The 16,392-nt window shown below is 50.9% G+C and overlaps 1 protein-coding gene across 2 annotated transcripts in view; it reads right to left on the bottom strand.

Moving 5' to 3' along the window:
* Positions 1-16,392, bottom strand: part of VWA3A (von Willebrand factor A domain containing 3A) — a 223,666-nt gene that overhangs the window by 133,396 nt on the left and 73,878 nt on the right. For both annotated transcript variants that reach the window (XM_075318003.1, XM_075318002.1), the window contains exons 13-14: positions 9,531-9,669; positions 5,351-5,454 (exon numbers count right to left, since the gene is read on the bottom strand). In XM_075318003.1, coding sequence (XP_075174118.1) covers positions 5,351-5,454; positions 9,531-9,669 — 243 coding nt within the window. The remainder of the gene's footprint in view (positions 1-5,350; positions 5,455-9,530; positions 9,670-16,392) is intronic.

Below are 16,392 nucleotides of genomic sequence, written 5' to 3'. Positions count from 1 at the left end.
CGGTAGACTTCCTGGATCGCAGAGCGAATCCAGCGAGCCAGCGTCGCCTTTGAAGCTGCCTGTCCCTTCTTAGGCCCCTCAGGAATGACGAACAAAGAGTCTGTTTTCCTAAAGGGGGCTGTCCTGGATATGTAATATCTGAGAACTCTGACGAGGTCTAACGAATGCAGAGACCTTTCCACCCTATGAACCGAGTGTGGACAAAAGGAAGGCAGGACAATGTCCTCGTTCAAATGAAACGGGGTAAGAACCTTTGGAAGGAAATCCGGAAGGGGGCGCAGAACCACCTTGTCCTGGTGGAAGATCAGAAAAGGCTCGCGGCAAGAGAGTGCTGCCAGCTCCGAAACCCGTCTGATGGACGTAATTGGCACTAGGAATGTTACCTTCCAGGACAGAAGAGCAAGGCAGGATTCCTTGAGGGGTTCAAAGGGAGACCTCTGGAGACCATCCAGAATGAGGTTGAGGTCCCATGGTTCCAGCGGCTGTTTGTACGGGCGAACTAGATGGGAAACGCCCTGGAGGAAGGTCTTGACTTGCGGTTTTTGAGCCAGGCGGCAATGGTAGAAGATTGAGAGCGCTGAGACCTGCCCTTTAAGGGAACTGAGAGCCAACCCCGCTTGCAAGCCAGACTGAAGAAAGTGGAGAATTCTGGGGATGGCCAGAGGCATAGGCTGAACGTTAGTTTCCCTGCACCATGAAAGGAAGATTTTCCACGTACGGTGGTAAATGCGGGATGAAGCAGGCTTTCGGGCGCTGATCATGGTGGCAATAACCGCGGGGGAGAATCCCGCTCTTGTTAATACCCAGGTCTCAATGGCCATGCCGTCAGCTTCAGGGCTCTGGAGTTCTGATGGGAAATGGGCCCTTGGGTCAGCAAGTCTGGGATGTCCGGAAGGCGCCATGGTGCGTCTGTGAGCATTTGTACTAATTCGGCGTACCAGGCGCACCTGGACCAGTCCGGTGCTATCAGTATCACCGGGACTCCCTCTGCCTTGATCTTCTTGATTACCCGCGGCAGCAGGGGTAGAGGTGGAAATATGTAAGGCAGGCGGAAGTGGTGCCAGGAGCAGACTAGAGCATCCGCGCCGATGGACTGCGGGTCGCGTGACCTGGCTATGAACGCGGGTACCTTTGCATTCGACCTTGAGGCCATTAGGTCCACGTCTGGTGTGCCCCAGCGAGTGCAGATGTGTAGAAACACATCTGGGTGGAGAAACCATTCTCCGGCGGCCAGGCCTTGGTGACTCAGAAAGTCTGTTGCCCAGTTCTCTACCCCCGGTATGTGTACCGCTGATATCACTGATCCCGTCGATTCGGCCCAGCTGAGGATCTTGTGGGCCTCGAGATAAGCCGCTTTGCTGCGGGTGCCCCCCTGCCGATTGATATAGGCTACAGCTGTCGCATTGTCCGATTGGACTCGAATCTGACGACCCGCTAGCAGAGGTCAGAACGCTCTGAGCGCGAGGAAGATCGCGCGGAGTTCCAGGATGTTGATGGGAAGGAAAGACTCCTGGGGCGTCCAACGTCCTTGAGCAGTGTGGTGCCGGTACACTGCTCCCCAGCCTAGGAGGCTGGCGTCCGTGGTCAGGACCAGCCAGTTCACTGGGAGAAAAGATCTCCCCTTCGATAGGGATGAGGACCGAAGCCACCAGCGGAGTGCGTACCTGACTGAAGGCGTCAGGTGAAGATGTCTGTTCAGGGAGAAGGGGCTCTTGTCCCAGGCCGCTAGAAGGGCTAGGTGCAGTGGGCGGAGGTGCAATTGAGCAAAGGGTACTGCTTCTATAGCCGCTACCATCCTGCCGAGCACTTTCATGCTGAATCGAATGGAGTGAGACGGAGGACGTAGAAGGCAGCGTACCGCTCGTTGAAGAGCGAACGCCTTGTCCTGAGGGAGAAGGATCAAGCCCCGACGGGTGTCCAGGGACATGCCCAGGAAGGTGATGGATCGTGATGGGATCGGGGATGATTTGTCCAGATTCACTAGCCACCCTAAGCGGGATAGGGTGTCCACAGTGATCTGTACGCTGGTTGAGCAGTCGCGGAAGGAGGGGGCCTTGATCAGGAGGTCGTCCAAGTAAGGGAGAACGACTACTCCCCTGGCGTGAAGGACGCTAATTGGCGGCCGCCATGACTTTGGTGAAGACCCTTGGTGTGGTGGCAAGGCCGAAGGGTAGAGCTACGAATTGAAAGTGGGAGTACTGAATTGCGAAGCAGAGGAACTTTTGGTGATGTGGGGCGATGCGTATGTGCAGGTACGCGTCTTTGATGTCTATGGAGGCAAGGAGTTCCCCTTTGACCATGGATGCAATAATGGACCTTAGGGACTCCATTCTGAATCTCCGTACGTGCACATGTTTATTTAGGTGTTTGAGGTCCAGGATGGGTCGAACTGACCCATCCTTTTTGGGGACCACAAAGCGGTTGGAATAAAAACCCCCGAACTTCTCGTCGTCTGGGACAGGTATTATCACTCCTGCTGTTTGGAGCGAGTGGATTGCTGAGAAAAAAGTTTCGCGTCGTTTTCAAGTCTTTGGGGGGTTTGAGAGAACAACCGACTCGGGGGTCGGGTCCGAAATTCTATGTGGTAACCGGAAGACACAAGGTCTCGCACCCATTTGTCGTCTGAGGCGGCAGCCCAGATGTGTTGAAAGAGCCGCAGTCGACCTCCTACAATGAGTGTGTCTTCCGGGGCGCCCAAGGAGTCATGAGGGGGGAAAACGTCGTGGCCGAGTCTCCCTAGTCCTGGACTGTTTCGGTCTAGGCTGCCATGACGAAGTGGGTTTCGGGGAGAGCTGAGAAGGTTGGTCCCTGCGTAGTCCGCGGCTGGTGGTGGGGACAGCACGGGATGTCGACCAACCAAATGAGTTCCGAAAGGAGCGGAACGAGGACTGTGGATGTCTGGTGAAGGATGTCCTGGACTTCAGCTGGGGAGGGAGGTACTCTTTCCTCCCGTGGCGTCAGAAATGAGCTTGTCCAGACGTTCGCCAAACAATCGGTCTGGAAAAAAGGGAAGGCCCGAGAGAGACTTCTTGGAGGCAGAGTCCGCTCGCCATTGTCGGAGCCAGAGAGCTCTACGGATGGCTATGGTATTTGAGGCGGCAAACGCTGCGCAGGTAGCAGCGTCCATGGAGGCCTGGATGAGGTACTCCGCCGAAGCGGCAATTTGAGCTGTTACCTCTGTGAAGGTATGAGTGAACTGGGATTCCTCAAGCGAAGTGTTAAGGGATTCTGCCCAGACCGAGATCGCCTTTGCAACCCACACAGAGGCAAAGGAGGGCGAGAGGGAGGAACCCGCAGCCTCAAAAGCAGAGCGGGCGAGGTGCTCCACCTGTCTGTCTGTCGGGTCCTTGATGGAAGAACCATCGGGTAAAGACAGGAGAGTCTTTGTGGTAATACTGGGGGGGGTCGACTGAGGGCGGATCGGCCCAGCCCTTAGGGGCAGGTGAGGCAAAAGGGTACCGGGACTCCATGAGTTTTCGGTTACTGAAGCGCCTGTCAGGCTTCTCCCTTTGCTTTGTGAGGATATCCTGAAACTCTGGGTGATCAGCGAAAACCTTTTGGGGTTTCCTTGCCCTCTTAAAGGAGACCGCATGGTCAGTGGTAGTGGATGGGATGTGGATCCTCCACATGCAGAGTTTGGTTGATTGCTGTTATAAGGGAGTCTATTGCAGTTTGATCATCTGGGGGTGATGAAACCAAGGAATCATCCTGGTAAAAACAGCATTCTCCCTCCTCCAGCTCTTCAGAAGCCATGGAGCGTGTGGGAGAGCCTACCTTGTGTGTTCCCGAGGGAGAGGCCGCTGGAGACACCTGGCCGTGTGCTCTTTTCCTGATCCCTGCAACCGGTGAAGCATGTGCCCGGATTACCTCAGAAGGATCCTCCATAGGGGTATCCTCAGGCTGCGTTCTGTCCAGGGACCCAGAAGGGTGTGGAGGACGACATTGCATAGCCAGAACCAGGTTCTGTGACAGTTTATCCATGGATTGGGACAGAAACTGTGCCCATTCCGGTGGGCTGGGAGCCCTAGGCTCTGGGCTGCCGGTTGCGGCGGTGGTGACAGTGGGGTCTTGGGGGGCTATAGGGGCACAGGACTCACAGAGAGAAGAGGTGTGTTTACGTGGTAGCTCAGCGTGGCAGGCAGTGCAGGCTGAATAACAGACTATGTGGGCCTTAGTACTCTTAGTGCCCTTAGAATTCTGCATGTTCCTAAAAGGAGTATGCCAGGAGGAGGAGCAATGCTCAGCAGAGCTACAATTGAAGCAAGCACCTCACCAGAATCAGCCGATGGCCCTGTCCTCAGGAAGGATTAAGCTCTATGAAGATCTTCGCACGCTTTCCTGGGGGGCGGGGCTTATTGCGGCCGTGGGGGGCGGGGCTTAGCCCTAAAAGAGGGGGAAGATGAGTCAGTCTGCCCCCCTCCCGCTGTGGGTAGTAAAAAAAAAAAAAATGGCGGGAAGGGAGCTTCTCAGTTTTCCTCCCTCTCCCTACAGTCAGCACACAGCTTGTCACCAGTGGTTATCAGCCGGCTTTTCTGCTAGAGCAAATAAACAGAGCAGATAATAAACGTGAGTCCCTGAGCCCTGGGCCCTCCCCCTGCCACAAGACTTTCTGCAAACAGCAGAACTTCCCCCTCCTCCAGCCAGCAAACTAGAGAAAGTTAACACTGTGTGTGCAGGATCCTTGCTCCTTGCACATAATAAATACTGTAAATGTCCTGGGAACCTTCCCTGCAGCGTCTTTTCTCCCTTTGTCTGGGAAACCAGTCAGGGGGGGATCTCACCTTAAAACACTGCTTCCAGGCAGTGAAAATAGCAGCGTCAGCTTGCTGTGTCGGTGTCATATTCAACTCAGAGCCTGCAGAGAGGGGCTGGGGAATTGGGCTATAGGGCACAGGCCTCTACTCTGGGCTTTGGAAAATCGGTGTCTATGGAACCAGTTGTCCAGCCCAGGATCCAGCGTCGCGGGAGGGGGTACGTGTAGGCAACACTTCACGTTCCCGCCCGTTGATGGTAGTGGGAGATCAGTCCCAAAAGTAAACCGTCGCCCTCAAAAAATAACAAACCTTGAAAGGAAGTGCCTCCTACAGACACTAAGCTAAAACTGAGCTTGCCTGGCCCGGCCAGGGGGTGTATACTGCAGAGGAGGAGCTAAGCTTTTGCATCTACTTAGTGTCCTCCTATGGATAGGTAGCATAACACCCATGGTCCTGTGTCCCCCAATGAGGCGTCAGAGAAATTGTACCAATAAAAACAATAGATCAACACCACAAAAACAAGTCTACCCTAATATTACGTACAGAACAGTATCCCACATGATTAGTACAATACCTGTAAAAACAAGGTAGCTTACCTCAAGAAGAGTAGAGGAGACCGTTTTTTGAAGGATGGGCACAAACTCCTCCAGCGTGGAATAAGCGTTCGGAGCTAGTATTTGATAGAGGGTCATCTTTTTGGCTACAAGCAAAATAATAATATCTATCATTTTGTATTTTACAGAACATGACGTAGCACAACCTGTTGGTCACGGTGCAGTACAATAGCTAATTTGATATGCGATGCCTAGTTTGAAAAAAAAAAGTACTGAATTTGGGGTTGCAAATGGTGTCGTCTAACCATTCACTGGAACAAAAGCTAAAGAGTACCTTTAACTTGCTGTAAAATTGATACGGAATGATACAAACCACGAGGCTGTGAAATGTAAACACTGGCGGCTATCTTTTTAGTTGCCGGATATCTAAGCCTTGGGATTGAGAGAAGTCTAACTACATCACAGATCTAAAACGTGTCGGCCGTCACTTCATTTTACCCATTTACAAGTGCCTTGCGAAAGTATTCGGCCCTCTTGAATTTTTCAACCTTTTCCCACATTTCAGGCTTCAAACATAAATATAAAAATTTTAATGTTATGGTGAAGAATCAACAACAAGTGGGCCACAATTGTAAAGGTGAACAAAATGTATTGCTTATTTTAAATTTTTTAAAAAAATAAATAACTGAAAATTGGGGCGTGCAATATCATTCTGCCCCTTTACTTTCAGTGCAGCAAACTCACTCCAGAAGTTCATTGAGGATCTCTAAATGATCCAATGTTGTCCTAAATGACTGATGATGATAAATATAAGCCGCCTGTGTGTAATCAATTCTCCGTATAAATGCCCCTGCTCTGTGATAGTCTCAGTGTTCTGTTTAAAGCACAGATAGCATCATGAAGACCAAGGAACACAACAGGCAGGTCCGTGATACTGTTGTGGAGAAGTATGAAGCTGGATTTGGTTACAAAAAGATTTCCACAACTTTAAACATCCCAAGAAGCTCTGTGCAAGCGATCATATTGAAATGGAAGGAGTCTCATACCACTGCAAATCTACCAAGACCCGGCCGTCCATCCAAACTTTCATCTCAAACAAGGAGAAGACTGATCAGAGATGCAGCCAAGAGGCCCATGATCACTCTGGATGAACTGCAGAGATCTACAGCTGAGGTGGGAGAGTCTGTCCATAGGACAACAATCAGTCGTACACTGCACAAATCTGGCCTTTATGGAAGAGTGGCAAGGAGAAAGCCATTTCTCAAAGATGTCCACAAAAAGTGTCATTTAAAGTTTGCCACAAGCCACCTGGGAGACACCAAACATGTGGAAGAAGGTGCTCTGCTCAGATGAAACCAAAATTGAACTTTTTCGGGACAATGCCAAACGATATGTTTGGTGTAAAAGCAACACAGCTCATCACCCTGAACACACCATCCCCACTGTCAAACATGGTGGTGGCAGCATCATTGTTTGGGTCTGCTTTTCTTCAGCAGGGACAGGGAAGATGGTTAAAATTGATGGGAAGATGGATGGAGCCAAATACAGGAACATTCTTGAAGAAAACATGTTGGAGTCTGCAAAAGACCTGAGACTGGGACGGAGATTTGTCTTCCAACAAGACAATAATCCCAAACATAAAGTAAAATCTACAATGGAATGGTTCACAAATAAACGTATCCAGGTGTTAGAATGGCCAAGTCAAAGTCCAGACCTGAATCCAATCGAGAATCTGTGGAAAGAGCTGAAAACTGCTGTTCACAAACGCTCTCCATCCAACCTCACTCAGCTCCAGCTGATTACAAAGGAAGAATGGGCAAGAATTTCAGTCTCTCCATGTGCAAAACTGATAGAGACATACCCCAAGCGACTTGTGCTGTAATCGCAGCAAAAGGTGGTGCTACAAAGTATTAACTTAAAGGGGATGAATAATATTGCACGCCCCAATTTTCAGTTATTTATTTTTTTAAAAAAGCTTAAAATAAGCAATAAATTTCATTCAACTTCACAATTGTGTCCCACTTGTTGTTGATTCTTCACCATAACATTAAAATTTGTATCTTTTTTGATTAAAGCCTGAAATGTGGGAAAAGGTCGAAAAATTCAAAGGGGCCGAATACTTTCGCAAGGCACTGTAGTAGTGATGGAGGACATGACGAGCAGTGAGAATGACAGGGGAGTTCAGAGACTATATTGACCGGTCTCAAGGCTTTATTGATCATAGTATATTTTGGGGTAAAAGTTGTGAAATAGATACTTTTGGACTTACAAGATATTATTTTAAAGCTGTAACGTGTAGCAGAAAGTAGGAAAAGTAAAAGTCATGTAATCACTGGGATTATTAACACAACAGGTCATACTGAATATGAAGTCTGAAATATCGGCAGCAGCAGCTATTGTGGCACAGTGGATGGGGGACCAGCGGAAAATGGCTTCTGCGGAGGGAGGGGGGTTACACTACTGTGGAGTGCACAGTGTGTCTATCACGCTAGATATGGGGAAGTACCAAGCAAGCGGCGAAAGGGAAGGGAAAGAAGAGCCTTGCGTCTAGGGAAGGGGGAGATTGTGATCTCTGACCAAACCTACTGCTGGTCCCTGGGGTCCCTCACCACTCTAGATAGATTTCACACCTATGAGCTGAGCCGGATACCTGACCCTAGATATCCCTAGTGCTGGACCCAAACGGATGGGATCTCTTCGTCAACCCTACTAAACGCTAAAGGAAGACACAAGGGGGTCACATGGGAGAAAAAGCATGAACCACTTATGCACAGATAACACAGGCAGTTCAGCAACAATACTACAGATGAGAGCAAGCCACCTGCTTGCAACCAAAGCCAAAATGAACTGAATAATATCAGCAGCACCAGTCCAGGGAAGGAGGGAGTATTTAATACTGAGAATACTGATAATCAGCAGCTGGGTGGAAGGCAACCTCCTGCTGGGTCTAAAAGGGGGAGAGATGAAATTCCAGCAGGAAAGCTACCTGTAAAAATGAATACTGACACCAGGAACAATAGAAAGTCAGGGAGCTTTTAGCGCAGCCAAACGCTGTGACCTTTGATAGCCAGAAAGCACATGACTGTCTGTCACCCGTGACACACCTGTGAGAGTGTCCTCCCTGGATGATAACCTGAGAAGGACATCCATACCACCTTGGAAAGAACTGTAGAAAAGGAAAAAATAAAGAACAGAAACAAACTGTGCAGAAGACCTGATACTGGTAGTGTCTGCCTCCTACAAACACTAAGCTATAACTGAGCTGCATAGAGTCTAAGGAGACAATATACCCCACCAGGCGAAGACCGCATAGGGGCCCAGATGTATACCACAGACTTGTGTGCCCCAATGCTATTAACAAGAAAACTCTATCTGCAAACCTATAAAAGGAAGCCTGTCAATCACTGATTAGACCCGCCCCCTTGACTCCTAAACACAGAATGAGTAGAACTTTCATTGAATAAAATGTACATTGTACTGAATCTTTCCCCACATGCCTATAATACAATCTGTTCAGCTGCTTGACACCATAATAGATCTGCCCAAACATTGCACGACACTTCCAAGCGGAGGAGTTCCCTATAATGCTACCAACATGAGATTCAGACAATTTGGGATATCAACCCTTTCAACAACCCTTTCAACAATTTTGTGTGTCTGTTCATGTTGAGCGGACCCGAACTGTAAAAATCCGGATCCGCGCGGTTTCAGCGTCCGATCCGGGTCCGACCCGGACGCGGAAATCCGGCTGCACGATCCGGATCCGGGTTTTTTTCTCTCTCTTTCTCTCTCTCGCTCTCCCCCCCTCTCTCTCTCTCTCCCCCTCTCTCTCTCTCTCCCTCCCCCCTCTCTCCCCCCCCTCTCTCTCTCTCTCTCTCTCTCCCCCCTCTCTCCTCCCCTCTCTCTCTCTCCCCCCCCTCCCCCCCCCTCTCTCTCTCTCTCCCCCTCTCCCCCCCCTCTCTCTCTCTCCCCCTCTCTCCCCCCCTCTCCCTCTCTCTCCCCCTCTCTCCCGCCCTCTCTCCCACCCTCTCTCCCGCCCTCTCTCTCTCCACTCCCCATTCACATACATGTGTCCAGATTCCGGATCGAATCCGGACTTCTTTTCAAACCTGTGACGGACCCGGATTATTACAAGTCCGCTCAACTCTGGTGTCTGTCTTACATGAAACAGATTTTAGAGAAAAAGACCCCCCCAAGGCAATAATAATTGGATTTCATTTACCTCTCAGTCCATTTTTCAGCAGCCATTCATATGACGTTCTGGGTAAAAAAATTGGAATTTCTATTGCTAGTGGTGCACTGTGATTAGGTGGCTTGGGGAGAAATGCAGAGGGAGGTATTTTGGCGACCTCAGTTGATATCTGTGAAAAAATATTTTGCATTGGTAATTTGACAAATCTAATTTAGACAACCACTTCCGACGAATGTTCAACGATATGACCTATGGGTAACAGCAGCCTACTTTAATCAATTGCTCCCAAAAAGTTCAATCCGTCAGTGAGAAGACAAACATCGATGTCATTGTTAGAAATCAGTAGTGAAAGACTAAATTACTTACCGGTAATGGGTTTCTCCAGATCCCATGACCACAATGTAGAAGGATCTGCCCCACAAAGTCAGAAAACCTACTGAATAATAGGGCAGCACCTCTTCACCACATTGATTGGGTTACAGAGCACAAGAAGATCTCCCCCATGGCTTGCTATCACCAGCAAATGGCAGCAAGTCCCATGAATTAAACACCCAGAATAAGGTTAGTGCAGACATGGCGGGAGGAGGGGAATAAGGAGTCTTTCCTGGGGTCTAGGAAATACCATTACCGGTAAGTAATTCAGTCGTCTTTTCCTTTCCTCCATTACAGCACCACATGAGAGAGATTTACAGAGAGAATAAAACCCTAAGGGAGGGACCATCACTTGTAGAACCCTTCTCCCAAAGGAAAGGTCATCAAAAGTCCATTCTATAGTGCTTATAGAAGTTTGAAGGAGAGGACCAAGTCGCTGTCGACATATTTGGTCAGTCGTCACCTCCACCTTCTCAGCCTAGGAAGTTGCGACTGCTCGAGTCAAATGAGCCTTAAAGGGGTTTTCCCATGAATAAAGTTAATTTTCAAATTCATTTTAATCAATAGATCTTAAAATAATAATAATTTCCATAATTAATTGTGTATAAAAAAAAGTTCCTGTGCTGAGATAATGTTATATATTTTTGTCTGCTATGTACTGTGTAATGGCCGTGTCTGTCGGTAGAGGGACATGGTCTGATCACAGCTCCTGGACCGGGGAGAACGCAAGAGAGAGTGTACAGATATTACAGCACGGGATCATAGCGAATTCTTTTCCTGAGGTAATGGAGATGTTTTACCTCAAAGAAAAAATTATTTGCAATCTCATGCTGTAACGTCTGTATAATTTTTTGTGTCCTCTCCTGCCCAGGAGCTGTGGTATGATCAGACCATGTCTCTGTACGGTCAGACACGGCCATTACACAGGACATTCTATATGAAGTGAAAGCTGCACACCAAATTCAGAGAAACATGAACAAGCATAACTGCTTTATGACACATAAGGAATGAAAAATGCAACTAGCCACATGAAAAATGGAAAAAAAATTGAAATGTGACATTGCATAACTGCTGAGGATTATTTGAAAAAAGAGATATTTAGCTAATGTATTGATCAATTCAATTCTGCCCTATAACCACTTCACGGTAATCTCTTATTTATGGGGTTCCTAACCAAATGTTACCTCTATATGCGGTTAAAACCTGCTTGTGTGCATGGGTACCTAACCAAATGTTACCTCTATGTGCGGTTGAAAGTGGATGTGTATGGGAAGCAAGGGACCTGACTATATAGGAAGTTGAATAACCATGGCTAAAGGGCAGGACTGGGTTCTCAGACAGAAAAAAAACTGCATAACAATCAAAATGACTGCTGGAACACCATTGTAAATGTGAACAGGGTGCTAGCCAAAAAAAAAGGGAATTTTGTTTACTTACCGTAAATTCCTTTTCTTCTAGCTCCTATTGGGAGACCCAGACAATTGGGTGTATAGCTTCTGCCTCTGGAGGCCACACAAAGTATTACACTTTAAAAAGTGTAACCCCTCCCCTCTGCCTATACACCCTCCCGTGGACCACGGGCTCCTCAGTTTTGGTGCAAAAGCAGGAAGGAGAAAACTTATAAATTGGTCTAGGGTAAATTCAATCCGAAGGATGTTCGGAGAACTGAAGACCATGAACCATAAGAACAATTCAACATGAACAACATGTGTACACAAAAGAACAACTAGCCCAAAGGGCACAGGGGCGGGTGCTGGGTCTCCCAATAGGAGCTAGAAGAAAAGGAATTTACGGTAAGTAAACAAAATTCCCTTTTTCTTTGGTCGCTCCATTGGGAGACCCAGACAATTGGGACGTCCAAGAGCAGTCCCTGGGTGGGTAAAAGAATACCTCAATCGAAAGAGCCGAAAAACGGCCCCCTCTTACAGGTGGGCAACCGCCGCCTGAAGGACTCGCCTACCTAGACTGGCGTCTGCCGACGCATAGGTATGCACTTGATAGTGCTTCGTGAAAGTGTGCAGACTAGACCACGTAGCTTCCTGACACACCTGCTGAGCCGTCGCCCGGTGCCGCAAAGCCCAGGGCGCACCTACAGCTCTGGTAGAATGGGCTTTCAACCCTGAAGGAAGTGGAGCCCAGAAGAACGGTAGGCCTCGAGAATCGGTTCCTTGATCCACCGAGCCAAGGTTGACTTGGAGGCCTGAGAGCCCTTACGCTGGCCAGCGACAAGGACAAAGAGCGCATATGAACGGCGCAGGGGCGCCGTGCGAGACACGTAGAACCGGAGTGCTCTCACTAGATCCAAGAGTGCAAATACTTCACACTGGTGAATTGGATTAGGGCAAAAGGAAGGCAAGGAGATATCCTGATTTAGATGAAAAGGAGATACCACCTTAGGGAGAAATTCCGGGACCGGACGGAGAACCACCTTATCCTGGTGAAAAACCAGGAAGGGAGCTTTGCATGACAGCGCTGCAAGCTCAGACACTCTCCGAAGAGACGTGACTGCCACTAGGAAGGCCACCTTCTGCGAAAGACGTGATAGAGAGACATCCCGCAGTGGCTCAAAAGGCGGCTTTTGAAGAGCCGTCAGGACCCTGTTAAGGTCCCAAGGTTCCAACGGACGTTTGTAAGGTGGGACTATGTGGCAGACCCCCTGCAGGAACGTGCGGACCTGCGGAAGCCTGGCTAGATGCTTTTGAAAAAACACGGAGAGCGCCGACACTTGGCCCTTGATAGAGCCGAGGGACAAACCCTTGTCCACTCCAGATTGAAGGAATGAAAGGAATGTGGGTAAGGCAAACGGCCATGGAGAAAAACCGTTAGCAGTGCACCAGGACAGGAAGATTTGCCAAGACCTATAATAGATCTTGGCGGACGTTGGCTTCCTGGCCTGTCTCATGGTGGCAATGACATCCTGAGATAACCCTGAAGACGCTAGGAGCCAGGACTCAATGGCCACACAGTCAGGTTGAGGGCCACAGAATTCAGATGGAAAAACGGACCTTGTGACAGCAAGTCTGGGCGGTCTGGAAGTGCCCACGGTTGACCCACCGTGAGATGCCACAGATCCGGATACCACGACCGCCTCGGCCAGTCTGGAGCGACGAGAATGGCGCGACGGCAGTCGGACCTGATCTTGCGTAGTACTCTGGGCAGCATTGCCAGAGGGGGAAACACATACGGCAGTCGGAACTGCGACCAATCCTGCACTAACGCGTCCGCCGCCAGAGCTCTGTGATCCTGAGACCGTGCCATGAAGGCCGGGACCTTGTTGTTGTGCCGTGACGCCATGAGATCGACGTCCGGCGTTCCCCAGCGGCGACAGATCTCCCGAAACACGTCTGGGTAAAGAGACCATTCCCCCGCGTCCATGCCCTGACGACTGAGAAAATCTGCTTCCCAGTTTTCTACGCCCGGGATGTGACCTGCGGAGATGGTGGAGCCTGTGTCTTCCACCCACTGCAGAATCCGCCGGACTTCCTGGAAGGCCAGACGACTGCGAGTGCCGCCTTGGTGATTGATGTAGGCGACGGCAGTGGCGTTGTCCGACTGGATTCGGATCTGCCTGCCCTCCAGCCACCGATGGAAAGCCAATAGGGCTAGATATACTGCCCTTATCTCCAGAATATTGATCTGAAGGGACGATTCTATCGGAGTCCAGGTTCCTTGAGCCCTGTGGTGGAGAAAAAACGCTCCCCAACCTGACAGGCTCGCATCCGTGGTGACCACAGCCCAGGTTGGGGGTAGGAATGATCTTCCTCCCGACAGAGATGTGGGTAGGAGCCACCACTGAAGTGATGTTTTGGTCGCGAGGGAAAGAGAGACGTTCTTGTCGAGGGAAGCCGCACTCTTGTCCCATTTGCGGAGAATATCCCATTGGAGTGGCCGTAGAGGAAATTGTGCAAACGGCACTGCCTCCATAGCTGCCACCATCTTCCCCAGGAAGTGCATGAGGCGCCTTAAGGGGTGTGATTGACTCCGAAGAAGTGATTGCACCCCTGCCTGCAGAGAAAGCTGTTTGTCCCGCGGTAGCTTGACTAACGCTGGCTGTGTGTGAAACTCCATCCCAAGGTAAGTCAGTGATTGGGTTGGTGTCAACTTGGATTTCGGGAAGTTGATGATCCACCCGAACTGCTGGAGAGTCGCCAGAGCGACGGTAAGGCTTTGTTGACACGCCACCCGAGAAGGGGCCCTGACTAGGAGATCGTCCAAGTAGGGGATCACCGAGTGGCCCTGAGAGTGCAGGACCGCCACGATGGATGCCATGACTTTGGTGAAAACCCGTGGGGCTGTCGCCAGGCCGAAGGGCAATGCGACGAACTGGAGGTGTTCGTCCCCGATGGCGAAACGCATCCAGGACGGCGTTCATGGCGTAGGACGAAAAGGCAGATGCCTGGGAAGTCAAAGACGAAACATGCGGAGCAGAATTCCGTGTGACAGCATTAATCTCAGCCAGACAAGCCGAGATCGCTTGGAGAGCCCACACAGCGGCAAAGACGGGGCGAAAGACGCGCCCGTGGCCTCATAGATGGACTTCACCAAGAGCTCTATCTGTCTGTCAGTGGCATCCTTCAGGGATGAGCCATCTGCAACAGACACAACGGATCTAGCAGCCAATTTGGAGACTGGCGGATCCACCTTGGGAGAGTGAGACCAGCCCTTAACAACTTCAGATGGAAAGGGATAACGCGTGTCAGTATGCCGTTTAGCAAAGCGCTTGTCCGGGACCGCCCTGGGCTTCTGGACAGCATCCCTGAAGTTAGAGTGATCAAAAAACGTATTTCGCGTACGCTTGGGGAACCGAAACTGGTGTTTCTCCTGCTGAGAAGCCGACTCCTCCACAGGAGGAGGCGGGGGAGAGAGATCCAACACCTGGTTGATGGATGAGATAAGATCATTTACTAAGGCATCCCCCTCAGGTGTATCAAGGTTAAGGGCGAAGTCAGGGTCAGAGCCCTGAGCTCCCACATCCGCCTAGTCTTCCTGAGAGTCCTCCGAGCAGCGTGAGGAAGACGGGGAAGAGTCCCAGCGAGACCGCTTTGCCGGTCTGGGACTGCGGTCCGGGCAGGAGTCCTCCGCCTGAGACCTAGGGGCCAACCTGGGAGCACGCTGCGGCGCGGACCGAGAGGGGCCTGGAGGAGACAAGCTAACAGGAACCGGGGCCTGTGAAGGGTCCGGTCTGGATTGCAATGCCTCCAGGAGCCTAGAAGACCATTTGTCCAAAGACTGTGCCATGGATTGAGAAAGGGACTGAGAGAGTTTCTCAGCAAAAGAGGCCAACCCCTGTGACTCTGTCCCTGCATGTTCAGGGGGAGCAGGGGGGGTCTACCTGAGCCGAGGGGCCCACCAGTGCCCGAGGCTCCGGCTGAGCAAGCGTGGCAGGAGTCGAACACTGCTCACAGTGAGGGTACGTGGATCCCGCCGGCAACATAGCCCCACAAGAGGTACAGGCCGCGAAAAAAACCTGTGCCTTAGCAGTTTTGCTCCTTGTGGACGACATGCTGTTGTCTCCTAGGAGAGTGACCAACTGAGGGTATATAGGGACCAAGGTATACGGACTGACCGAACAGATATATATATATCTATTATATAAATATATATATATGTATCTATACCGGCACCCCAGGGGGGCCAGCACCGGGTGACCGGTGTGGCTTAACGACCGCTAACGAGCGGAGTGTGTCCTCCAGATTCCCTGCCTTGGATCCCCCGGAGCTGCTGAGCTGTTCACTGAGAAGCATCCACCGGCAGAATGCCAGAAAATGGCCGCCGGAGCTCTCAGGGGAGGAGTGGAGCCGAGGGCGGCGCCAGCCAAGAGCGGGAATCTGGGGTCCCCACAGTGGTCAGTGAGGGGGGAGGAAGACATGCAGGATGCTCCAGCCCTCACATCCGACGTCATGCCGGAGAACCCGCCCTTACCCCTGACAGGCAGGCCCGGGGGCGGGATTTTTGCGACTAGGCCGCGGTGAAGCCGGGGACTAAATTTGAGGCCGCGCCCGACAAGCAGGCACGGTCGGCGCGGAAGTCCACCGGCCTCCTCAGTTTTAAAACTACCGCGGCTCCCGGGAAGAAGGTGCGCTCTCTGTACGATCCCCGACAGGGATACAGAGTACCTTTAAGTTGCAGGGCCCGGTCCCTGGGGTTGAAGAGGCTCCGGTCCGGCAGGTTCCCTCAGGGGCTGCGGATGGAGCACGGTCCCAGCAAATGGAAGACCGCTCAGGATCCCACTTCTCCCAGAGCCGCTAAGGGATGGTGAAGGAGACGGCATGTGGCTCCAGCCTCTGTACCCGCAATGGGTACCTCAACCTTAACAACACCGCCGACATAGTGGGGTGAGAAGGGAACATGCCGGGGACCCCGTGGGGGTCCTCTTTTCTTCCAACCGACATAAATAAGTCTGAGAATTCATGAGTGGATGTGTGCCTCCTTCCACACAAAGCATAAAACTGAGGAGCCCGTGGTCCACGGGAGGGTGTATAGGCAGAGGGGAGGGGTTACACTTTTTAAAGTGTAATAC

The sequence above is a fragment of the Anomaloglossus baeobatrachus genome, chromosome 7 (genome assembly GCF_048569485.1).
Source record: "Anomaloglossus baeobatrachus isolate aAnoBae1 chromosome 7, aAnoBae1.hap1, whole genome shotgun sequence".
In the NCBI taxonomy this organism is placed as follows: domain Eukaryota; kingdom Metazoa; phylum Chordata; class Amphibia; order Anura; family Aromobatidae; genus Anomaloglossus; species Anomaloglossus baeobatrachus.
The sequence above is the reverse complement of the archived record's forward strand: the minus strand, read 5'-3'. Positions and strand labels throughout refer to the sequence as shown.